General features: G+C 45.2%; 1 protein-coding gene across 1 annotated transcript; it reads right to left on the reverse strand.

Annotated features, from left to right (window-relative positions):
• Positions 1-7,684: 7,684 nt before the first annotated feature.
• On the reverse strand, positions 7,685-22,965 carry AADACL4 (arylacetamide deacetylase like 4). The gene is made up of 4 exons (XM_080801105.1): positions 22,716-22,965; positions 17,896-18,112; positions 14,567-14,630; positions 7,685-9,366 (listed from the first exon to the last, which is right to left on the reverse strand). The coding sequence occupies exons 1-4, from the start codon at positions 22,872-22,874 to the stop codon at positions 8,592-8,594; spliced, it is 1,215 nt and encodes a 404-aa protein (XP_080657231.1). The 5' UTR covers positions 22,875-22,965; the 3' UTR covers positions 7,685-8,591.
• Positions 22,966-26,373: the final 3,408 nt, after the last annotated feature.

A 26,373-nucleotide genomic window follows, 5' to 3' on the forward strand; every position in this document is an offset into this window, starting at 1 on the left:
GCACCTGCCATGTGCCTGGTGGGAACTCGGCACGACGCTCCCAGGTGTGACAGAGGTGATGCTCAAGGATACAGAGCACCAGGTAGGCCCGCGGTGATCGTAACTTTTGATTTTTGCAGGTGGAAAGGCTGCCACTGGATCCTACTGGCCACTAACGTTTTACAGAAATGAGCTGTGCCTGGGATTGGATATAGGAGCTTAGTCGGTTATTCTGCAAACAGGTCCTTGCTCAGAGGTGACTCGATGCACGGGAAACTCACCGTAGTGGATGTATATCTACCGTGGCCCTTCCACATGGCTTCCCATCTCACTCAAGGAAGCACCAAAGACCTTGGAGCATCCTCAGGGCCCCACCTGATTCCCCATCCCAGGCTCCCTGTCCCCAGCTGACTCTGGGCCAACCGCACTGGCCTCCTTGCCGTCCCCCAAACACACATGCCCCTGGACCACCCTTCCCCCAAGAGACTCCTGCACATCACTCCCTCACCTCTGAGACAATTGTTCCACGTGCCGCCTCTCACCAAGGCCCCCCCGCCAGGGCAGGCATCCCCCTCCTCCTGTCGGCCTTTTCATCTCCATTGCAGCCCTCTTCGCCCCGCGCCGTCCAGTTCAGTGGGCAGCTGAGGGCCTTCATCGGTTACCCACCTACCCGCTAGCCAGTAAGCACCACGGGAGACTTTTGTCCTTTTCATTCACCACCGTGTTCCCAGAACCTCGAGCAGGGCCTGACTCGGAGCGTGGGCTCCATTCATGCTTGTTGACTGATCTAGAACTCTACGGTCCTCCTACCACGGAGACCCCGTGAAGCCTGAATACAGCACGTCCTCAACTCGGGAGACACACATCTTTACATTCATTTAGAAGGCTGGCAGGTGGCTCATTTTTTGGTCTCCTCTCACAGGCTGTCCTGAGAATAGAGGGTTTGCTGGGCATTGTCCCGGGATGGGGCCCGCAGGGCCTCGGCCCTCCTGGTGCTCGTTTCTAGATGCTCCTCTCCATGCCCCGCCTTCAGCAGAGTGCCCTGCATAGGACAGGTGCCCGGTCAACGTTCACTGAATAAAAGACTAATGAGATGAATATCAACAAAGGAGATGGTAGACGTGAACATGCAACAACGTCCAGAAAGGGCCCCTTCACACAGCCGGAAAGTGAGCAGCAAAACGAAATCAGCTCCAACTCCTGTTCTATCGAGGCAGGAAGTTCAAAAACAGAAAGGTGAGGATACCAAAACCCCCGCGGTTATCAGAAACTTGTTCTGAGTCACCCAGCTGGCTGCTGGTACATTTAGGGTTCAGTCACCTCTCCATTGTCCCCCCCCCCCAGCTGCCTCAACTTTTAAGTCAGGTTTTGAACAAGAGAACTAACAAATATTGAAATGAATCTTCACTTTTTGTAGCTGGCTGGGCATCCCTCTTTCTTCTTAGATGGAACATCTCGGCTCCTTTGCCCCTCACAACCATCGTGAGCCACCGCCCCTGTCCAGACCAGGACGTGAGGCTGTGTCACCCACCCGCCCAGCTGCTATGTGCAGGCCACTTACATTATATCATTTCCTTTCCGTAATGAGCTTTGCAGGCGGGCATTTTCCGCGGAGGAAGCTGAGACTCAGTGGAGCTCAAGGGCATCCAGGAGGAAGGGGACGTGAAGCCCACTGGTCTGCCTGACCTCCAAATAAAATCCATACGAGCTCCCAACTGGGTGCTCTTGACATTTGGGACCAGATAACTCATGGTCGTGCGGGCCGTCCTGCGTACTGTCCGATGTTTAGCAGCATCCTGGCCTCGACTTACTAGACGCCCATAGGGCCTCCTCTGTAGTCTCCAGACATGGCCAAATGTCCCCTGGGGTCCAAAATCGTGCACACCCCTGCCTCTGTTGAGAACAGAGTATGTAGCTGCACTACATCATAGTGCCTCTGACCCTACCACGCAGGACATCAGTCGACATGGAACCACATCCTGTGCCGGGTCTAAAAACACGGAACCTACTTTGCCTCCAGTTTGGTATGAAGAGGAAGTTAGGATAATGTTTGTCAGCACATGCCCCGCACCTGGAGCACCTGGCCAGGTTCAAGTCCCGGTTCTACCCCCAACTAGTTGACTTCGGACAAGTTGCTTCATCTGATGAAGAGGAATGATCACAGGACCAGACTCGGGAAATGAAGTGAGAAAAAAATGTGCGAACACTACTGTAGGGGATGGGAAGAGGCCATCCCCAAATGGGTCATTTTGGCACAAGGGTTTCTGTGAACTGAAGACAATTGAGAAACAGTGACCCCAAAACAGATCTCGGCTCTCCCCCAGTTGCCTAAATGTAGGATACAAATTCCCCGTGTGCAGATCTCTCCCCTCCCCTCTCTCACACCAGGAAGGACAGCAGGAGACAATCCTAGAACCTCATCAGCCCACAGAGACCACCAGAGGAATCTGCATAAGCAATCTCAGATCAAGATAAGTGTATTTTTATTTATTTTTTTAAAAGATTTTATTTATTTATTTGACAGAGATTGCAAGTAGGCTGAGAGGCAGACAGAGAGAGAGAGGAGGAAGCAGGCTCCCCGCTGAGCAGAGAGCCCGATTCGGGGCTCAATCCCAGGACCCTGGGATCATGACCTGAGCCGAAGGCAGAGGCTTTAACCCACTGAGCCACCCAGGCGCCCCGATAAGTGCATTTTTAATCCCCTCCACTTATGTCCCCCATCCCTTCACCCACCTCCCCTCTGGTAACCATCAGTTTGTTCTCTATTAAGTCTGTTTTTTGTTTTGTCTCCTCCCCCCGCTTTATTCATTTGTTTTGTTTCTTAAATTCCACAGATGAGTGAAATCACATGGTATTTGTCTTTCTCTGCCTCAGTTCACTTAGCACTATACTCTCTAGCTCCATCCACGTTATTGCAAATGGCAAGATTTCATGCCTTTTTTTTTTTTTTGACTGAATAATTCCATTATATACCACCTCTTCTTGATCCATTCATCTATCTATGGATGTTTGGGCTACTTCCAAATTTGGCTGTTGTAAATAACGCTGCTGTAAACATAGGAGGGGTACATATATCCTTTTGAATTAGTGTTTTGGTATTCTTATAAATATGAAACTTTTTCATATTCTGGGAAATTCCCAGTAGTACATATGACTACCGGATCATATGGTGTCTCTATTTTTAGTTTTTTTGAGGAAACTCCATACTGTTTTCCAGAGTGGCTACATTCATGTGCATTCCCACCAACAGTTCAAGAGGGTTCCCTTTCCTCCACACCCTCACCAACACCTGTTGTTTCTCATATTTTTTATTTTAGTCATGTGTGTGATGCCACATTGTGCTTTTGATTTGCATTTCTCTGATGATGAGTGATGTTAAACATCTTTTCATGTGTCTTTTGGCCATCTGGATGCCTTCTTTAGAGAAATGTCTGTTCGTGTCTTCTGCCCACTTTTTTTTTTTTCCAATTTTTTATTTATTTTCAGCGTAACAGTATTCATAGTTTTTTCACCACACCCAGTGCTCCATGCAATCTGTGCCCTCCCTAATACCCACCACCTGGTTCCCCCACCCTCCCACCCCGCCCCTTCAAAACCCTCAGGTTGTTTTTCAGAGTCCATAGTCTCTCATGGTTCACCTCCCCTTCCAATTTCCCTCAACTCCCTTCTCCTCTCCATCTACCCTTGTCCTCTATATTATTTGTTATGCTCCACCAATAAGTGAAACCATATGATACTTGACTTTCTCTGTTTGACTTATTTCACTCAGCATAATCTCTTCCAGTCCTGTCCATGTTGCTACAAAAGTTGGGTATTCGTCCTTTCTGATGGAGGCATAATACTCCATAGTGTATATGGACCACATCTTCCTTATCCATTCGTCCGTTGAAGGGCATCTTGGTTCTTTCCACAGTTTGGCGACCGTGGCCATTGCTGCTATAAACATTGGGGTGCAGATGGCCCTTCTTTTCACTACATCTGTATCTTTGGGGTAAATACCCAGCAGTGCAATTGCAGGGTCATAGGGAAGATCTATTTTTAATTTCCTGAGGAATCTCCACACTGTTCTCCAAAGTGGCTGCACCAGTTTGCATTCCCACCAACAGTGTAAGAGGGTTCCCCTTTCTCCACATCCTCTCCAACACACGTTGTTTCCTGTCTTGCTAATTTTGGCCATTCTAACTGGTGTAAGGTGGTATCTCAATGTGGTTTTGATTTGAATCTCCCTGATGGCTAGTGATGATGAACATTTTTTCATGTGTCTGGTAGCCATTTGTATGTCTTCGTTGGAGAAGTGTCTGTTCATATCTTCTGCCCATTTTTTAATATGATTATCTGTTTTGTGTGTGTTGAGTTTGAGGAGTTCTTTATAGATCCTGGATATCAACCATTCTGCCCACTTTTTAAGTGGATTATTTGTTTCTTTGGTGTTGAGTTCTATAAGTTCTTTATATGTTGTGGATATAACTCTCTATCAGATATGCCATTTGAAAATATCTTCTCCCATTCAGTAGGTGGTCTTTAAATTTTGTTGATTGTTTCCTTTGCTGTGAAGAAGCTTTTTATTTTGATGAAGTCCCAAGAGTTTTATCTTTGCTTTAATTTCCCTTGCTTCATGAGACATACCTAGAAAAATGCTGCTATGGCTGACATCAGAGAAATTAGTGTCTGTGCTCTCTTCTAGGAGTTTTATGGTTTCAGGTCTCACATTTCAGTCTTTAATCCATTTCGAGTTTACTTTTAGGCATATTGAAAGAAAGTGATCCAGTTTCATTCTTTTGCTTGTAGCTGTCTGGTTTTCCCAACACATTTGTTGAAGAGACTGTCTTTTTCCCATTGGATATTCTTTCCTGCTTTGTCAAAGATTAACTGTGGGTTTATTTCTAGATTTTCTATTCTGTTCTATTGATCAGTGTATCTTGTTTTGTGCCAGTACTGCCCTGTTTTGATTACTACAGCTTTGTAATATTACTGCAAGTCCAGAATTGGGCTGCCTCCAGCTTTGCTTTTCTTTTTCAAGATTGCTTTGGCTATTCAGGGATTTAGGATTGTTTGTTCTAGTTCTGTGAAGAATGCTATTTGTATTTTGATAGGGATTGCATTGAATGTGTAGATTGTTTGGGGTGTACGGGCATTTTAACAATGTTTGTTCTTCCAATCCATGAGCTTAGAATGTCTTTCCATTTGTTTGTGTCATCTTCAGTTTCTTTCATCAGTATATTATAGTTTTCAGAGTACTGGCCTTTTACCTCCTTGGGTAAGTTCATTCCTATGTATTTTATTATTTTTGGTATGATTATAAATGGAATCATTTTCTTAGTTTCTCTTTCTGCTGCTTCATTATAAGGGAATAGACACACGAAGGATTTCTGTACATGGATTTTGCATTCTGTGACCCTACTGACTTCATTGATCAATTCTAATAGTTTTTTGATGGAGTCTTTAGGGTTATCTATATAGTATCATGTCATTTATAGTTAGTGAAAAATTTACTTCTTCCTTACTAGCTTGGATGTTTTTTATTCCTTTTTCTTATCTGATTGCAGTGGCTAGGATTTCCAGTACTATGTTGAACAAAAGTGGTAAGAGTGGACATCTCTGTCTTATTCCTGATTTTAGGGAAAAAAATTCTCAGTCCTTCACCATTGACTGTGATGCTAGCTGTAGGTTTTTCAAATATGTGGGTTTTTTATTATGTTGAGGTACATTCCCTCTAGACCTACTTTGTTGAGGTCTTTTATCATGAATAGATGTTTTACTTTGCCAAATGTTATATATTTGCGTATATTAAAATGATTATATGGTTTTTATTTTTTCTCTCATTGACATGATGTCTTGTGTTAATTGATTTGTGAATGTTGAGCTACACTTGCATTCCAGGGATAAATCGCATTTGAACACGGTGAATTATTTTTTAATATATTGTTGGATTTGGCATGATAATATTTTGTTGAGGATTTTTGCATCTATGTTCATCAGAGATACTGACCTGTAGTTCCCTTTTTTTGTCACATCTTTATATGGTTTTGGTATCAGGAAAATGCTGGCCTCATCAGATGAATTGGAAAGTTTTCCTTCCTTTCCTTTTTTTTTGGAATAGTTTGAGAAGAACAGGTATTAACTCTTCTTGAAATGTTGGTAGAATTCACCTGTGATCCTGGACTTTTGTTTGTTGGGAGTTTTTTTTTTTTTTAATGCAATTTCATTGCTGGTAACTGATCTGTTCAAATTTCCTATTTCTTCCTGATTCATGTTTCTAGGAATTTATTTATTTCTTCTACACTGTTTAATTTGTTGGCATAAAATTTTTCATAATATTCTCTTACAATCCTTTATGTTTCTAAAATGTTTGTTGTTATTTCCCTGCTTTCATTTTTTATTGTGTTTGAGTTTTTTCTCTCTTTCTTTCTCTCTCTCTGAGTCTGGCTAAATGTTTATCAATGTCGTTGATTTTTTTTTTTTTTCCCAAAAAACCAGCTCCGGTTCCATTGATTTATTCTACTGTTTGTTTGCTTTTTGGGGGGAGGGTTCTATTTTATTTATCTCTGCTCTAATGTTTATTATTTCCTTCCTTCTACTGATTTGGGGTTTTGTTTGTTCTTTTTCTAGCTCCTTTAGGTATAAGGTTGGGGGTTTTATTTGAGATTTTTCTTGCTTCTTGGGGTAGTCCTGTATTGCTATAAACTTCCCTCTCAGAACAGCTTTTGCTGCATCCCAAAGATTTTGGACCATTGTGTTTTCATTTTCGTTTGTCTCCATAATTATTTTTTTAATTAATAATCTTCTGGTGAGACCTTTGGTGGTAAACAGATTATGGTGGTCCCCATGGTCTCCATGCCCTGACATTCACACATTTGTATGATCCCCTTGTATGGGCAAGACCAGCAATTTGTTATTAACAGAATATGGCAAAGGTGACATATATGCGATGACATATATGCAATTACATGTTTGTAAGTACTTTAGATTTTAGTGGCCATCTTGCTGGACTCTGTCTCTCCCTTAGTCACTTAAAGGAAGTAAGCAGTCATTTGGGTATCTCAAATGACAAGAAACTATGAGTGGCTTCTAGAGTATAGGGGTGACTTCTGGCTGGAAAAGAACTGAAGTCCTCAGTCTACAACCTGAAGAAACTGAATTCTGCCAATGACCTGAGTCTGGAAGTCAAGACTCGGATGAGACTACAGCCCCACACCTCGATTAAAGGAAAGCTGTTCTCAGACTCCAGATCCACAGGAACTGTGAAATAATAAATGTGTATTATTTTAAGCCATTAAGTTTACTGTAATGTCATCATCCAGGAATGGATAATTAACACACTCTTCCATCAAAGCTGTTTGCGTATAACACATGAATCATGATGCCTACCCATGTCCTGAGAAGCCCAATCCAAACTGCCTGTGTAGGTATTTGCTTTCTTTGCAAGGATCCAAGACACCTGTAAGACCCCTCTTCCACTGATCATAGGTGAGGTCCTTGGTACCAAGAGAAGGAAAACCTCCATCTCCAGCACTTGCGTGGATCGAGACAGCAGTGAGACTCGGTGTTATTAGAGAAGTATCTAACAAACATGGGCCCGTGTAAATCTAATGTGGGCTGCGCTGGCATGCAGTATCAAGATTCTCTTCCCTTTCACTGTGAGCAGAGAAAGTGGTATGGGCTAAGCAAAGACCAAAAAAAATTTTTTTTAAGATTTTATTTTTTTAAAATAACCTCCACGCACAGCATAGGGCTCAAACTCACAGCCCCGAGATCAAGAGTCATAGGTTCTACCAACAGAGCTGGCCAGGCACCCTTAGGGCAAGGTTCTTTGTAAAAGTGGGAATGATACATAAGATCACCAGAGAAAGAGGGTATAGTAAGGTGTCTGTCTTTGAGAATGCAGTTTGCAGATTCAGATGGCATCCAGAGGTTCCCAAGACAGCTTTGTCGCTGAGAGCCTGCCTCTTGGTAGCCAGGGATCTGATTTTGAAATTCAGATTAAAGATGTGAGCCCAGACAATATCCATAGCCCCCCAGAGCCCACTCTTTCCCACATGGGCTCTCTCTTCCCTCTTTCCCATCTCTTTTTCCAATCACCTCCCCTGAAATCTGCCTTTAGTCCAGCCAATGGATGGCCGACTTGAACAAGAGTTCTACAGCAACAGCATTTCTCTGACTGGAGACTAATCTGGAACCAGTCTGTTGGAATGTCGCTGGTGACCTCTGACCCCAAGAACAATTAGGTGTCCCCTCCTCCAACAGGCAGCATGACCCCAAGCCGGGCTTTAGCTTTAACGTCCTGAGTACAGACTCACCAAGGACAGTATGACCAACTGTTGGCATTCACTCTACACAGAGGTTGTGTGTTAGAGCTTTGAGAAATTTTTAAAGACTTTTTCTTCCCTCCCTTTGATATTTATTTCACCTGAGTGAGAATGTTGGCCAGTATTGCTAGATCCAGGATTAATCGTTGTTGGTGCCAGAAAGAAAGAGCGACATTGGATTTTCTTAGATACTAAGCAAGACTGTTCCTAGGTTCCTTATCCTTCTTGCGTGGGCTGAGCATTGACTGAGCATCTCCTTAATCAGCCCAAGAGAATTCACCAAAGGACACTGGCGCCCCAGGGTTACTATATGCTTTTTATATAACTGATGACAGAGTTTGTAATTTTCAGGGAGCATGGGAAAGAGAAAAACTTCTTATCAAAAAACAACAAGGACCCATGGAAGCCATCTTCCACGTGATACCACGTCACAGGGACCCCCTGGTCCTCCAACCGCTTCATATAGAGCAAGGCGTCATCGCGGAGGATGTCATGCTCACAGCTTACCACGAAGGCCGCAGGAAGCTGAGCAATGGTCTCATCATCCCCGAGCAGAGGGGCATTTTCTATATCCAAAAGATGTTTGTTTTCCAGGTAGGCAGCCTCATTAAAAGGGCTGGGAAACAGAGGTCGGTAGCCTGGCTTTCTGAATCTTCTGGGAATGTTGTCTGCGCTCAGCCACTTCTGGTACTTTCTCCAGACTTCCGGGGGTATGAAAGCACCACTCAAGATGGCGTCCCACCAGTGAAAGTCGATAACCATATATTTGAACATACATGTCATCATGACCTTCTGGGAAAGGAACGGGACATTTCGGTTCTGCCAGTGGGACGGCAGCTGCAAATTGATGACCTGGGTAACTGGATAAACCAAGACCTGGGCCCTGATCTGGGGAAGATCCGATCTGCCCACCAGAGCCTGGGTGATACAGGCCACATACCCTCCCCCAATGCTGTCTCCACAGAACACAACGCGGGAGGGGTCCACCCCATAGCTTTTCAGGGCCTTCAGGAAGTGAATGGAGGCGTTCAGGCAGTCTTGGTAAATGCTGGGGTAATGGTGATCAGGAAGCTTTCGGTACCTGAGAAGCAAGCAGGGAACAAAAGCATAGCAGTGTGGACAGCGGCTGGGAGCCATTTTACCTGTGTCCTCAACTCCTCCTTGCAGTACTGTCTCTGACTAAATCCCTGAGAATGGTCCTGAGAGGAAGAGATTTTTATCCCCCTTTTATGGAGCTGAGGATGTGAAGAGCCTCCCCTTTGTCTTCGAGGCAGGGATTCTTGACTCCAACACTAGGCTCCGTCTGCTACCCGGAGACGCAGACACTCCACACAAGATTATGCAACTCAAAAGCTATTTGAAGTGAGAGCAAAACAACCAGCAATGCCAGGAAAGGCAAAGGAAGGTGCTGTTCGTCCCACTGGCTGGCTGGAGAGGAAGGGCTGAGGGAACTAAAGCTCAAATAAAGGATAAGTTTCTTGGGATGCCTGGGTGGCTCAGTGGGTTAAGCCTCTGCCTTCAGCTCAGGTCATGATCTCAGGGTCCTGGGATCAAGCCCCGCATCCGGCTCTCTGCTCAGTAGGGAGCCTGCTTCCCTCTCTCTCTCTGCCTGCCTCTCTGCCTACTTGTGATCTCTCTCTGTGTCGAAGAATAAATAAATAAAATCTTTAAAAAAAATGAACTTCTAGATGTGTACACCACAGTAAAATATTATTTGGCCATGAGAAGGAAGGAAATCCTTTTCTGAGAGAGAGACAGCATGAGAGCAACAGCGGGAGAGGCAGAAGGAGAAGGAGAGAGAATCTTAAGCAGGTTCCACGCTCAGCACAGAGCCCAACATGGGGCTTGATCTCACAACCCTGAAATCATCACCTGAGCCGAAATCAAGAGTCAGATGCTTAACGGATTGTGCCACCCAGGCGCCCCCTGGGTCTTTTCAACTATCCAGAATAACAGTATCCTAAGCAATTTCCTGCAAGTTTTTCATACAGGTGTTCCTGAACACTTTTATGTGTTCAAGGAGTATTTTCATTACCACAAAGGTCTTCTCAGATGTAGATTCTGACCGAAACTCTTATCAACGGGATTTTAGACACAATGCTGAGCTGGTCAGGAAGTATGTCGAGCACCGGAAAGACGTTGCCTTCCTCAATCTCATGAAGAAGACCAGAGGGGCTCAGTAAGTTGCTTTAAGACTCAGCCTGGGGACAGCCAAAATTTGAAAGGCCTTGAGTGTAGAGGTTGAATCTAAAAGAGCGGTTTTTAATTTCTCTCACTTGCCTTCTTGAAACTGTGGCCCAGTGTCTTCTTGTGTCTTGAGACATTCCTGGCATTTATCCCTGCAGTTAGTTAGTTGTTTTGACAACACAATAAACACGTGCAGAATCATCACCCCAAACAACAGCCAGGACCCTGACCATAACCTTCAACCGACCCTGTAATATCCCCACCAACATCTCATCTCACTGCCTTCCCCATCTGAGAGAACAGTTACCTTGAATCCTGTATCCATCATCCCTTTTCTCTCCTTTTCACATAGTTTTATAATGTCTATACATATTCCTTACAAATATTCTTTTGATTTTGCCTTTAACTTGATAAAAAGAGTCTCAGGCTTTATGTAATTAAAAAAAAAGCTGTTCACTTAATTTTATACTGCTAAGATGCATTTACATTCTGGGGTGTCCTCCCAGTTCATTTTTTAAATAGTTATGTAATGTGGGGTGCCTGGGTGGCTCAGTGGGTTAAGCCTCTGCCTTCGGCTCAGGTCATGATCTCAGGGTCCTGGGATCGAGCCCCGCATCAGGCTCTCTGCTCAGCAGGGAGCCTGCTTCCCCCTCTCTCTCTGCCTCTCTGCCTACTTGTGGTCTCTGTCTGTCAATTAAATCAATAAAATCTTAAAAAAAAAAAACACCTGTGTGACATTAGGTAAAAAATAAATAAATAAATAAATAAATAAATAGTTATGTAATGTTAGTAAGAGAAAGGATAAGAACCACATGATCCTGTCAATAGATGTAGAAAAAGCATCTGACGAAATACAGTATCCTCTTGATAAAAACCCTCAACAGAGTAGAGATAGAGGGAACATACCTCAACATCATAAAGGCCGTATATGAAAGACCCACAGCTAATATCACGCTCGATGGAAAAACTGAGAGCCTTTCCCCTATGGTCAGGAACAAGACAGGAATGTCCACCCTCCCCATTACTATTTAACATAGTACTGGAAGTCTTAGCCTCAGTAGTCAGACAATAAAAAGAAATAAAAGGCCTCAAAATTGGCAAGGAAGAAGTCAAACTTTCACTATTTGTAGATGACATGATACTCTATATATAAAACCTGAAAGACTCCATCAAAAATTGCTAGAGCTAATACATGAATTCAATAAAGTTGCAGGATATAAAATCAATGTGTGGAAATCTGTTGCATTTCTGTACACCAATAAGGGAGCAACAGAAAAGGGAATCGAGCCCATTTTCAACTGCACCAAAAACAATAAGACAACTAACTAAGCCTAACTAAAGAGGTAAAAGATCTGTCCTCTGAAAACTATAGAACACTTATGAAAGAAATTGAAGAGGACACAAAGAAATGGAAAAGCATTCCATGCTCATGGATTGGAAGAGTAAACATTGTTATAATGTCTAAACCACCCAAAGCAATCTGCACAGTTAATGTAATTTATCAAAACACCAACAGTTCTCACAGAGCTAGAACAAACAATCCTAAAATTTGTGTGGAACCACAAAAGACCCAGAATAGCCAAAGCAATCTTGAAAAGGAAAGGAAAGCTGGTACCATCACCATTCCAGACTTCAGCTTTATTACAAAGCCCTATTCATCAAGACAGTATGGTACTGACACAAAAACAGACACACAGGTCAATGGAACAGAATAGAGAACTCAGAAGTGGACCCACAACTCTATGGCCGACTCATCTTTGACAAAGCAGGGAAGAATGCCCAATGGAAAAAAAAGACAGTCTCTTCAACAAACGGTGTTGGGAAACCTGGACAGCAATACGCAGAGGAATGAAACTGGACCACTTTCTTACACCATACACAAACGTAAGTTCAGAATGGGTGAAAGACCTAAACATGATACAGGAGACCATCAACATCCTAGAACAGAACACAGGCAGCAACCTCTTTGACCTCAGCCACAGCAAATTCTTACTAGACATGTCATCAGAGGCAAGGGAGACAAAAGCAAAGGTGAACCAATGGACTTAATCAAGATAAAAAGCTTCTTGAACAGTGAAGGAAATGATCAACAGAGCTCAAAGGCAACCTACAGAATGGAAGAAGATATTTGCAAACAATGTATCTGATAAAGGGTTAGTATCCAAAATGTATAAAGAACTTATCAAACTCAACACCCCAAAATACAAATAATCCAGTTAAGAAATGGACAGAAGACATGAACAGACACTTTTCCAAGGAAGATATCCAGAATTCTTACAGACACATGAAAACATGCTCAAGATCACTCATCATCAGGGAAATACAAATCAAAACCACGATGAGATACCGCCTCACACCTGTCAGAATGGCTGAAATTAACAACACAAGAAATAACAGGTGTTGGTGAGGACGTGAAGGGGGAATCCTGCTCCAATGTTCTTGGGAATGGGAACTGGTTCAGCCGTTCTGAGAACAGTTTGAAGTTTCCTCAAACAGTTAAAAATAGAACAACCCTATGATCCAGCAATTGCACTACTGGGTATTTACCCAAGCAAAACAAAAACGCAGATTCAAAGGGGGTACATGCACCCCCAATATTTACAGCAGCAGTATCAACAATAGCCAAACTATGGAAGGGAGCCCAAATGTCCATCTACTGATGAATGCATAAAGAAGATGTAGTGTATATACACAGTGGTATATTACTCAGTCTTAAAAAGGAAGGAAATCTTGCCATTTGCAAGGATATGGATGGAGCTAGCATCCATCCATGGATGGATGCTAAGCGAAATAAGTCAGTCAGAGAAAGAAAAATACCATATGATTTCACTCATGTGGAATTTAAGAAACAAAACAAATGAGCAAAGGGGGGGGAAAGAGAGAGAGGCAAACAAAAACAAACTCTTACTTACAGAGAACAAACTGATGGTTACCAGAGGGGAGGAGGCTGGGGGAAATAGGGGATGGGAATTAAAGAGTGCACCTGTTATGATGAGCACCTGGTGATGTATGGAAGTGTTAAGTCACTATATTGTACACCGGAAACTAATAGTACATAGTACTGTACTAGGTTAATGAACTGGATGTTAGTTATGTATGTATGTTAACTAACTAGAATTTAAATAATCACTTTTTTTTAAATAAGGAGAAAAGAGTCTGTCTTTTGATCTGTCTCTTTTTTTCCTTTGTTCACTTGTTTTGCTTCTTAAATTCCACATGTGATTGAAGTCGTATGGTATTTCTCTTTCTCTGACTGGCTTCTATCCCTTAACATTACTCTCTAGCTCCATCCATGTTGTTGCAAATGGCAAGATTTCATTCTTTTTAGAGAGAGGGACACAAGCCGTAAGAGACTCAGTGATAGAGAACAGACTGAGGATTGATGGAGGGAGGTGTGTAGGGGCATGGGGTAATTGGGTGATGGGTATTAAGGAGGGCACTTGTGATGAGCACTGGGTGTTGTATGTAAGTGATGAATCACTGATTAAAAGAAGTTAAAAGTTTAAAAAGGTGTCATTCTTTTTTATGGCTGAAAAAAGAAAAATATATATATAGATATCTCACATCTTTATCCATTCACCTATTGATGAACACTTAAGGTTGCTTCCATAATTTGGCTCTTGTAAATAATGCTGCAATAAACACAAGGGCACATATATCTTTTCAAATTAGTGTTTTCCTATTCCTTGGGTAAAAATACCCAGGAGTACGATGACCAGATCATGGGGTAGTTCTATTTTTTAAAATTTTTTTATATTTTTGTTTTTTATTTTATTTATTTATTATTTTGAGTAACCTCCACTGTCTTCCACAGTGGCTTCGCACAACAGTCTGGAAGGGCTCTTTTTTCTCCCCACCCTCACCCACACTTGCTTCTTGCCATGGTTTTTCACGCACTCTGTGTTGATGGGCATTTGGGTTGTTTTTGGGTTTTCGCCCTTTTGAACAGTGCCGTGCCCGGGTCCGTGCGTGCATGTGCAAGAGTGCCTCTTGGGGGTTAGGGTCTCTGTCTCTCTCTTCTACAAACCAGCCACGTGCTCATGCCTGCCTTCTCCCACCCCTGCGACCCCCACTGACTTTCTCCAGCAACTCACCCAACCAACAGCAGCACGGAGTCCGTCTCCAGGGCCAGCAAACTGCTCAGGTTGTGGAAGAGGTCTGCAAGAGTAGAAATGGTCACAGCCGCAGCCACCCCGAGTGGCCTCTAGGGATGTCATCCCTGCCCACCTCCACCTCCACCCTTTCCTGGGACCTCAGGGAGAGCCTGCCAGTCCTGTCGGTTTTCGGCTTTGGGGGTGATGTTCTCTTTCTGTCCCTGTTGTTGCCTCCTCTGCAGTGACTCTGGGTGGCTCTGCCTGGGCAAAACCAAAAAGCCAGGCCACATATCAGACACGTGACATCTGCCCCTGGTTCCTAGATGTTGGGGCTCGGATGCACCTCAGGGACTCACCAACTGCAACATTTCCTTTTACAGTGGAGGTGGAGGGGTGGGGACTGAGGACCAGGGAAGACTTGGTGACTTGAAACCTACAAAACCAAGACCAGGGAAGGGAGGTAGGCCTGCCCTAGAATATTAATGATAATTACACACACGTACATACAGATATGTGTTGCCAAGAAATGAGCAATGGAGGGATGGGCCCTTGCTATTAGCCGAGTGGTACCTCTGAGGTTCTCAGGGGACAAGTCCATTCTCAACAGCACATGAGCCATCCTGGCACAGTGCCAGACCATATATGTACCAGATAAGCCTCTAATTCAGTGGTGGTCCACCTTGGTTCTGCCTAGTTGTACCAGAGAGTTTTTCCAAGTCCTGATGCCCAGGCGGAGTCCCAAACCAACCAAACCAGTGTCTCTGGGGCTGGGGAACGAGCAGCAGAAGCTCCCAGATCACGCCCGCAAGGCCAAAACCCAGGAAGTTGGGAATGACTGATCTGACCGAGAGAAGTGATGGGTTGGGGGGGCGAGGGGGTCAGGGGGTGCAGGCTTCATTGACACCGCTCCGGGGAGGTGATGGAGGAGAAGTCACATTGGAGTGGGGAGTGGGAAGCTCCTAAGGAGGCCTCCACCCTGCTTGCAGATCAGCATCACCTGGGAGCTTTTTAAAAATGCTGATGCCTGGGCCCCACCGCTGAGCTGGACAGTGGCCTGGGTAGGACCTGGGTGTGGAGATGACTCTAAAACACCCCGGAGGCGGGACGGGGGGTGGGTTTCAAAGCACAGCCTCCGTGGAGATGGCTGCTGGCCCTCCCCACGCCATTTCCGCCTGCTTTCCTGCTCTGCGGCCCTGGGACATTACTTTCTTTCCCTCAAGCCCCTGTTTTGGGCTCTGTGCTTGCACTCCCTTCCGCGTAGACCTAACAGGGCAGGAGGTGAGGGAGGCACCTGCCCTGGGCACCAAGAGGCTCAGCAACCAACATAAATACTGCTTTAGGGAATCCAAGTAAATGCCACCAGGATCTGTGATGAACAGATTTCCCTATGAAAATCTCAAGTAGACGAGAGCCTGCCTTGCCTTTGTACAATTCACCACCACCACCACCCCCCCCCGTTGGATCCCACCGCTTGATGAACGTTGACAGTGTGTTCATCATAGACCTTTTTTTGCATTATTATTGAATTTTCAAATATACTGCATAAAAATATTATTAATCTTGAAGACAGTGTTTCTCGGTGCCCCTTTCAAGATAGAGCCCCACCCCCAGACTCTCTTGCCTCCCCGGTCCCCAGAGGGTGTTTCCCAGCCTCTGTAGGGCCAGATCTTACTCATCGGTTGCTTGGGCCAGGGCTCAAATTTTACTTTTTGGAGAGGCTTTGTCAGGAAAGACTAACGATGCATCTGAATCATTCTCTATTCCATCTCCTCGTGCTCTCACTCTGTGAAATGACCCTAACTTGTTCGTTTTCTCTTTAACTGCCAGCCTCCTCGTTGGAGTAGGCTCCGTGAGGGTCTTCCTTGTTCTCCACTCGGTCCCCTAGACCTGGAAGAGAGTCTGACGCAAGGTAGGTAAATACTCAGGGAGTATTTGCGGAATGCGTCCTGGCTTTACTTTTAGAAATAACATCGTGGCCCACGGAGGAAGGCTAACAGCCCTAGCCCCCTAATGGGGTGCTCCTGGGGGCCTCTGAAAGGGAAGAACTGTCTTGGGGCGGGAAGGTGGGAGAGAACCATTGTGGACCTCTGAAGGAGAGCATCTTGGCCGCAAATGAGGCTGGTGTTGTTTCCACCACCAGGTGGCAGTACACCCTAATTCCAGGGACCTCGCGGGCGTGCAACCATCCGTCCATCCTTCTGTCCATCCATTTGTGTGTTCATTCATGAACACATCCTTTCACCCGATTATCCACCCATCCATATTCCATATTCATGCACCCAGAGAGTCATTAGAAAATGTAAAACCACAGGCAAGGCACTGGGGAGGAGACAGAAAAGAAAACACAAGTCTTCCGGGCACGCTTGGAGTTTCCATTTTTAGGTGCAAAAGAGAGACCGTAAATAAGGAAGCATGCGAAGGAATCAGATAAATTCAGACGGTGACAAGTGCCATGAAGAAAACGTTAAGGGATGATGTCAGGGATGGAGGCAGGGGCAGAGCACTCTAAGGGATGGTTCCTTAGATAAGGTGTTCTGGGAGGCGGCTCTGAGGAGGGACTGGAAGGACAAACAAGGACCCACCAGTGAAGCAAAGCCAGGAGGGGCGAGACAGCTTTTGGGGAGGCCCGGACAGCACGTGCAGAGGATTCAGATTTAGGAGGAGCCGGGAGTGTCTGGAACACAGGCGAGCCATGGGGCTGCAGCTGCAGGGAACTGCTTTGGGAGGAGAGAGACCCAGGGAACCTGGTCAGAAAGGTGGGCAGGGGTCTCCAAAGCTATCAGGGCCTGAGAGCTTGGTTCCATCTAAGGTCACTGGAGAGCCACCAGCAGGGTTTGGCACAGGACTTGGAAGCTCTGGCTTGTATTTCTTTAAAAGCTCTTTCTGGCTGTCAAGTGAGGAATGGACTGAGAAGTAACAGGAGAAGCAAGAGGGTCAAGGGGGCAGGCAAGAGAAGATGGGGTCTTGGATCATGGGGGGGTTCAGAGCCTCGGAGAAATGCATGGGTTTGGGATGCAGTGTGGGTGGAGAATGGCTAGGAATAGCCAGTGGTGTCAGTGAGTGGTGAGGGAAAGAGGAATTAATACCCCAGTGCTGTCCGTGAAAGCCCCACTGAGACATGGCACTAGTCTCACCTTGACTGAGACTATTACAGTACAGAAAAGAACACCTGCTATATAGAGATGCACACCATCTGCTGACGTGAGCCCAGAGCCCTTAGTCTGGGCTCCCTATAAAAATCCCCAACTGCTGATTCCTTTAAGTTATTCCAAAAAGGTTCTCAAGGGAAGGATGGTCAAAGCTGTGCACATAGATGAAGTTCTTCTTACCCAGGCTCCCCATGAACCCGCCTCCTCCAGGGAAGAATATGATGCCTCGCCGGGGGCCAGAAGACGCTGCCTTAGGCTGGAACAGCCTCACGGGTATGGTCCCAAAATACAGGTCAGTTACCGTAAGTCTATCATCTTTCTTTATTCTCACACAAGCTTGCAATAATTTGAGAAATCTGAACATGGAGCAAATTCCCAACTTCTCAAATATTTCCGCCTGTTGGAGGTAAGAGAAAGAGGGAAACCGTACGAGAGGTCAGGACCCATCTGGATGGCAGATGACACCTGTCACCTGTAATTGTGAGGATGTCTTTGCAATCTCTCATTTGCCACATCCAAATGGACACTGGGCCCATCAGGAAGGACAGGCTCTAGGTTGTGTCCAGAGGGAGGGCTTGGTTTTCAGAATGTCCTCCCAAAAGACTTTGATTGAATAATGGTAGGAATTTGCCAAAAAGCTCAACCACGTTTGGGCTGAGTGGTTGGTCACTGAATTAAACAAAGCCAATTGTCCTAGGTAAGTGGCTGGCAACCCTCCTCTTCAGCTCTCCAGCCTCAGATGGCAAAAAGGGGTCATCACCTTGGTCAGTAGCTGCCATTGCCCTTGAGCTATGATGGATTCTTAAGCCATGTTTGTGTTCAACAGAAGAAAATAACCATTAGGGATGTCTGCTGTTGACTCAGAAGGAGGGGGCAATGGCACAAGGCCATTCATTTGCCACATGTGCATAGAATTCCACTGTTTTTAAACTAATATGGTCACTCTAGCTATAAACAAATGTCAATATATATCATGAAATATAGTTACAAGTAGTATTGCATGTACAAAATGCTTTCCAAACATTTTGGATCATGTCTTCCAAGGAGCTCACATTAAACGTGTCATTGTCATAAGGAAAACAACATGGGATGATAATAATAAAATAAGAACAGCTAATACTTATGAGTTACCTACAGCACGCCAGTACTGGTCCAGGTGGTTATGAACCAGATTAAGCCTCTCAGCGACCCTTCTGAGTCAAGCACAGTTATTAGCTCCATTTTATGGATGGGGGAAACTGAGGCAAACCAAAGTCAAGTGCCTTGCCCGCCAACGGGTAAGATGTAGAACATGTGTTCTAAACCACTAAAGTAGAAAGAGCTTGGATTCTGGAGTCAAACGAATCTGAACTCAAGTTTTAGCTTATCACCAGCTAGCTGAATGGCCTTGGCCATAACCTTCTCTGAGCTTCCATTTTCCTCATTTGTAAAAGAAAATGGTGTCCATAGCCCAAGGATGCGGCTTGGGAATTAGATGTGACCACCATGTGGAGTGTCTCCCTGGTGGGTCCTAGCAAGTATGAGCGCCACCCCTTCTCTTGCTCACACCCACTGTGTCTTGTCCCAGGTCCCCTGGGATGCCTCAGTGCATTCCCCAGTGCATTCCCAAGGCTTTGATTTCTTGAAAGAGAACTCCAGACAAAACCATTATTTCCCTGCTTCAGCTGGAGGAGAACGAGGTGAGCTTGGCCCCCATCTCAGGGCACCAGATGTCTGTATCGAGACAACGTGGAACTTCACTGGCCAACTCAGCTCTGAGCATCAGGACACCTCCTCTCAGTTCAAGTGGGTTCCAATGCTCGCCTCCTCCCCAGCAGTTTCTCCAAACTCCCTGTACTCATCCATGGCTCACACGGTTTCCTGGAGCCCTTCTACCCACCCACTAGATAGATGGATGGGAAACTGTCCTTCAGCTCCAAGCTGAAGACCACATTCTCATTGACTGATGTCATCCCTCCCACTCACACTGAAGGCTGCTGTCTCCTTGAGTGCCCCAAGTTTTCTAAGCCATAAAGTCTCTTCAGAACCCCTCAAGGTTTTATTACATGCTATGGCCACCCATACGTCTCCCCCACCACCACCCAGACTGAATGCTTCTTGTCAGCATTTTGCTTGTCATCACATCTCATTCATCTTTTTGCCTCCAACATCTAGAAGAGTAAATGTTTCAGGGAATTTGAACAAGGCAGTGTGATGACAAGCCTTTCCTAGCATGACCTTCTCAAAGGTCACTAGATATGGCCAGGTTAGATTTGGTTTGGTGTGGTTTTTCCAACCATGAGTCCATAGTTTCCAGAGCTGGTAATGTAGGACAAAGGCAAGGGAAGAAAAATTAATACTTATAATATAACTGTATCATGTATAGATAACTATAATAAACATATTGCTTGTATATAAATATTATTATCATCACATCAATACCATATTATTATAGTTATAAAATTTTTTTAAAGATTTTATTTATTTCTTTGACAGAGAGAGATCACAAGTAGGCAGAGAGGCAGGCAGAGAGAGAGAGAGGGAAGTAGGCTCCCCACTGAGCCCCGATGCGGGGCTCGATCCCAGGGCCCTGAGATCATGACCTGAGCTGAAGGCAGAGGCTTAACCCACTGAGCCACCCAGGCGCTCATATTATAAAATTTCTAATAATATATCGGTAGTAGTATAAATGGGAGCATCAGCAGGATAGGGACACCTGAGGTCCAGAACTTTAGACAGAGATTGAAACACTTTCACCAAATATTCTAGCAGCATTTCCCCTTTAAAATAAAATCCATAATGCTTGTTATATTGTTCTTTAAATCTTTTAGTAAAACTGCAAAATTATTACAGAATAATTTCAGGAAATGCTCTGTCTTTGCCCTCAGGGACTTGACATGTATACTACCAATAATCTACTTACACTGAGCCCTTTCTGCGTGCCCATCACTGTGCCACTCACCTGATATGCATTTCCCATTCAATCCCCTTATCACCCCTATAAAAAGCATCTCTTGCTATCCTCATTTTTCAAAGGAAAAAAAAATGGAGGCTCAAAGACATCGAACCACAAAGCTAACAAGTGGGAAACTTGGGGCTCAGACCAAGGGTTGTCTGACACCAAAAGAAGACATCTGATTTCTGCGCCATAAAATCTTTTTAGGCTTTTCCTCCTGCTCTTTAAATTTCTTATTCCTCCTATACCTGTTTGTCTTCCAGAACTGAATGAACCCTAACTACTTGGGCATCATTTTCTTCATCAGCAGCACCCCATGATGGGCAGTGTGTCCTGGGGGCACCCAGCCAGTGCTGGAGGGCCTAGGGTGGGATGGGGACATGTGTCTTCAGATCTGTGAAACTGGACACGGAAACCCCTGGGAAGATGCAGGGGGAACCCAGCAGGGGGAGCCCTCGGGAGGTGCAGTCAATTGCAGACCCATGGGAAGATTTAGCTCAACGTCCCATAGAAGAAGCTTGCTTTGCTCCTCCAACAGGAGGAAGGAAGAACTTCTCCACACCTAGCAACAAGCTCAGCCAATAAGAAGATACCACGACTCAGCCAATGAGAAATGATCCTAGCCCTGGCCTCCATCTTCCTCCAAGGGACTTTCACTCAAAGCAGCCCTCCCACTCCTTCTGCTTCTCGGGAAAGAAGGGTTTCTCTCCTCTGATCTCTGGATTTGTCTGTGGTTTGCCATAACTTGGATGTCCCCCATCGCAATTCTTCTGCTCTTCCTGGATAAGCCCCTCTTGCTGGCAAAATAACTGGCTGTGTTACTTCCAAAGTCTATCACTGCCCGTCTTGCGAGCGCCCCCGCGCGGTGGTCATCAGCAGGGCTGGCAGCTTGTGAGCGACTCTTGAAAAAACACTGAAGGTTGGAAAGATCTGGACTTTCCTGGGCCTCACACTACCCTGCAGTTCCATGTGAAATCACCTACTGGTCTGAGACAGGCGAAGTGCATGGCCAGGATAAATAAGAGGGATGAGAGCTTTGCACCCTCAGCCTGTCTCCTGGAGCCAGTAGCATTTCTGTAATTATAAACTCTGAGACTCATGCATATCCACAGTGGAGCATTCCAGCAGCACAGAGAGATACTTTACTTCTTCACCAAATACAGTGAGCCCTAATGACTTCGTCTAAGTCTTTCACCAACCTGATGAGATGGACACTGTTGTTTCCCTTTCACAGATGAGGAAGCACACACAGAAAGGTTAAGTACATGGCCCAAGATCCCATAGCCAGGGCTGGGATGCACACACCGGCAGGCTGGTAGCCGCCTCAGCTCCTTACCGAGGCCTCTGTCCTCCTCTTTCTACAGTTGCTCTACCTCTGCACTTCCCGCCAGGTAAGCAGCATGAACTATTTGGCTGTTGTCACCCAGTATTAGGATATCGGGGTTAAATCAAGTGGGCTGTCTCCTACCAGATGCCAAATCTTTGTTTTTAAATCTGCTGCAGCTCTAGGCACAGACTGGCCTGTCCACACCCCTGGTCCTGGCTCAGAGCCTGGCCAGCATGGCCACTCTGACATGCTGAGTGAATTCACTTACGATTTGATCAGCAAATGGAAAGCACCTCCTAGGTAGCAGGTCTGTGCTTATGGCCAGGGTTGCAAGGATGGATAAGGCAGTCCCTGCTTTCAAGGAGCCTACAACCTATGCAGGGGAGAGAAGACCTATAGGCAATTAAGGGCATCAAGGTCAAAAGATGCTGTGGCTGAAGCCAGTTCATTCCCTGTTAGGCTGAAAGCCCTCTGAAGGAAGGGACCGGGTCTGAAATCCTTTTAGAATCCTCAGAAAGCAGCCCAGGGATTGGGCCTTAGTAAGTGTTTGATGTTGGAAGGAAGAAAATGGGGGCAGGGGGGAGAGAGGAAGGGAAGAGGATGGGAAACAGAACCACAGACACAAAAGAGAGTGTGGCAACGGCTGCCTCAGGGGAGTCTGAAGAGGAGAGGAGGGGCAAGGTACAGGGAGAGAGGAAGGGAGCCCCAACCCATTACAGAGCCTGAGAGCAAACTCACCAAAGTGAACACGTACAGGAACATGCAGTGCAGAAATCTGAACTTGATGGGCTGTTGCAACGTGGAGGGGATGTCTGCTGTGAGGAAGTGCTGAAAGACAGCCCAGATGAAGACACCTACAAAAAAGCTGCCCAGAAGGGCCAGCCCCGGGATAAGCATGTTCCCAACGCTTTGAGGAGCTGTTGCTCTGGGGAGCCAGCCTGAGAGCTTGTATTAGGAGAACCTGGACTGCTTATACCAGCTGTCTCCTGCCTTCCACGGTTTTGGGGCTTAGCCTTGAAACAGTGCCCTGATCTGTCTTCTTACACGTAAAGTCAGCTGAGCCAATAGGAGCTGGAAGGACTACTTCTCTGAAAAATGCTGGCACCAAGAAAACCAGTCATGCCCATCAGTGGGCGTCTTGGTAGATGGGTTTTGCAAAGGCTTGGGCTAGATCAGGCTCAAACAGCCCCTGGCACTTGGGCATGACATGGTTGCCCAAACCTCTATGGCCTGATTTTTCAACTGTAGAATACAAGACAGCCCGCCTTCCCAGCCAGGCTTCCTCGCCAGTTAGTTGGCCCAGCCCCACTTTGATTGACACGTGAGTCTAGGCTGTGGGGGGAGGCAGCGTAGCAGAGGGTCAAGAGGATGTACCCAGATGCCAACCTGGCTGGCTTTGAATCCTGCCTTTTCGGCTTGCTGGCTCTGTGGCCTTAGATAAGTTAGATCTGTTCTCTGCTTCTGAGCTTCTCCTCTAAAAGAAGGAGATAATAATTAGCTGAAGAATTGTGAATCACGCTGGAAAGAACTTGAGTGTGCAAATATCCCCCTTTTCAAGCAAATCTTATTTAACTATAATAAATAAATGTATGCACACCCAGGCATATGTAAGACTAACATAAATCGTTAAATATACAGCTCAAAGAATTTTCACAAAGTGAACACACCCAAAGACCAGCATCCAAATCAGGATATAGCACATCTCTAGCATCCAGACGGTCCCTGCTCCCCATCACCACAGCCCCCTCCCCATTATACATCCACTAAAGGTAACCACTGTTGTTCCTTTAACAGCCAAACTCAGTTGGCTGATTTCTGACTTTTATATAAATGGGTGTATCTGCCACATTGTCATCTATATTGATCAGTTCGTTCATTCTCATCCCTGCATAACATTCTGTTGTGTGAATCTGCCACAACTTTTTATTCCTTCTGCCACAGATGGACCTCTGAGTTTTTGCCCATTCTCGATTGATTGCCTCTCAGGTCCAAATGCAATTATTGTCTGCTTTGTAAAAATAGACCTGCTAATTTCAGTCTTTTTCCTCTGTCAGTTGGCAAGGAGGCATTGTCAGGAAAAGGTGCTGGAGAGACATCTGAGGAGAGCAGGCTCTACTCCCTGTGCCTGGGGGCTCACCTGGCAAGCTTCTGGAGCACATGTGGCTTTGCCAACACCCGTACTATGGTGTGTAAAGAAAGTTAATATAAGGAATTATTAACTGTAATAGGGTACATGAGTCACAAGAGATCAGCTAACAAGAAGTAAAAAGAGCTCAAAAGTATATAGGAATTACTGATATAAGAAACAAGTATTCCCTCTAGGGCTGAGGTAACACACCTCTCACCCCACAGGGCTGAGGTCTAGAGCTTGTCGGAGAGGCGTGGCATGACTCGCTGAGTCGACAGTGAAGTTTCCCTTTTGCTGTACCAATGGGACTTGCTGACATCTATCCTGCCTCCTTACCCCCAAAATTTGTTGACAATCTTCTACCCACCCCCCCTTCCACCAGGTCCTAGGGAAAGCCATTAATTCACAGGGTGGTGTCTTTCTGGAGTCACTCTGAAATGGAGCGACCCAAGGGGACTGGAAGGGAGAGCTACTGCAGGAGCTGGAGCTAGAACAGCCATCTGCGAAAGCCTACACACACTGCTGTGTGGACTGGAGAAGCCACCCACGCTACTGGAGCTGGGCCTGCAAAAGCAAGTAGAATAATGATGTGCCCCCGGAGTTATTGCAAGTAACAGTCACTAAGCCTGCAATTGGTGGAGGTTAAGAACTGGGTGACGCCAACAGAGGCAGAGAGCTTAACAGAGAGATCAGAGAAAGCCGAAGAGAACCCTGATGAAACCATGTCATCTCAGTGGATCACGCACTGTCCAAGTCTGCAGCCCCTGTGGAGTGCTGTTGGAAGCTGCACACTGAGGGAAATAGACTTTCTTGACATAGTCCCTCCGAGGCATGAAACAAGCAGACAATATAGGCAAACAGCCCAGGGAGGAGCCGTGGAGGAGTCATTATCCCAGCGTGGCTGCAGTATAATCTCTAAGTTCCAACAACAGCAGAAAATGAGACATGCTAAGAAACAGGAGAAGTGTGATCCACATGGAAGAAAAACACAGGCCCCAGAAAGTACCTTTGAGAGCACCCAGATGTCAGACTTAACAAAGACTGCAAAGCAGCTACTATTATACGTATGTTTTACTGTCTTTACAACTGTGGGATGCAGTTGCTTCTAACAGACCAAAATACACCCAGAATCTGGTGTATGGCTCTGTTCTCTTTGCCTGCCTATTCTCTTTTTTTCCTCCCCCTTTTCTCCTCCTCCTCCTCCCCTCTCCCTCCCCCCATCCTCCTCCTCCTTCCTTTTCTTTGTTTAGTTTTGTTAAAGTCTTTTTAAATTTTCATCTTTACAGATACACGCTATCCTTTCAATGTGTTTAATTTTATTTATATATATATATAGGTTTTTCTTTCTTTACGATTTTGAGATGCAGTTTCTTCTAACAAAGTGATCGAAATACACTCAGGATATAGGGTTTTGCTCTATTCTCTCCACCTGTCTGTTTATATAAATATGTTCCGAGAGCTAAAGAATATCATGCTAAATTCTACCTCTAAAACTAGTAATACGGTATATGTTAATTAAATAGAATTTATTTTTTAAAAGATTTTTATTTTTATTTATTTATTGGACAGACAGAGAGAGAGAGAGAGATCACAAGTACGCAGAGCAGCAGGCAGATGGGTGGGGGGGGAGAAGCAGGCTCCCGGCTGAGCAGAGAGCCCAATGCAGAGCTCGATCCCAGGACCCTGAGACCATGACCTGAGTCGAAGGCAGAGGCTTAACCCACTGAGCCACCCAGGTGCCCAATTAAATAGAATTTAAATAAAAAATTTTTTCATAAGAATATCATACTTAAAGAAGTAAAGGAAGGTATGATGGCAATATTTTATAGAGAGAATGCCAACAAAGGGTTAGAAATTATATTTTTAGAAAGACCAAACTAAAATTATAGAATTGGAAAGAATAATAACCAAGATGAAATATTCACTGTAAGGGCTCAACAGTGGACCTCAGCTGGCAGAAATCATGAGCAAACTTGAAGGGAGATTGATAGAGACTATGTAATCAGAAGAACAGAGAGACAATGAACAAAGAAAAATGAACAGGGAGTTCAAGAAAAGTGGGACATACATATCATGGGAGTACAAAGAGAGAGAAGAGAGGAAAAGGAACAGGAAAGTATTCAAAGAAAAATTGGCTGAAAACCTTCTAAAGTCGATGAAAAACATTATACATGTACAAGAAGCTCAATGAACTCTGAAAGAGATGACTTCACTGGGAAATTCTATCACTTAAATAATTAATTCACATTCTTTACAAACTCTTCTAAA

The sequence above is a fragment of the Martes martes genome (genome assembly GCF_963455335.1).
Source record: "Martes martes genome assembly, chromosome: 4".
NCBI lineage: Eukaryota > Metazoa > Chordata > Mammalia > Carnivora > Mustelidae > Martes > Martes martes.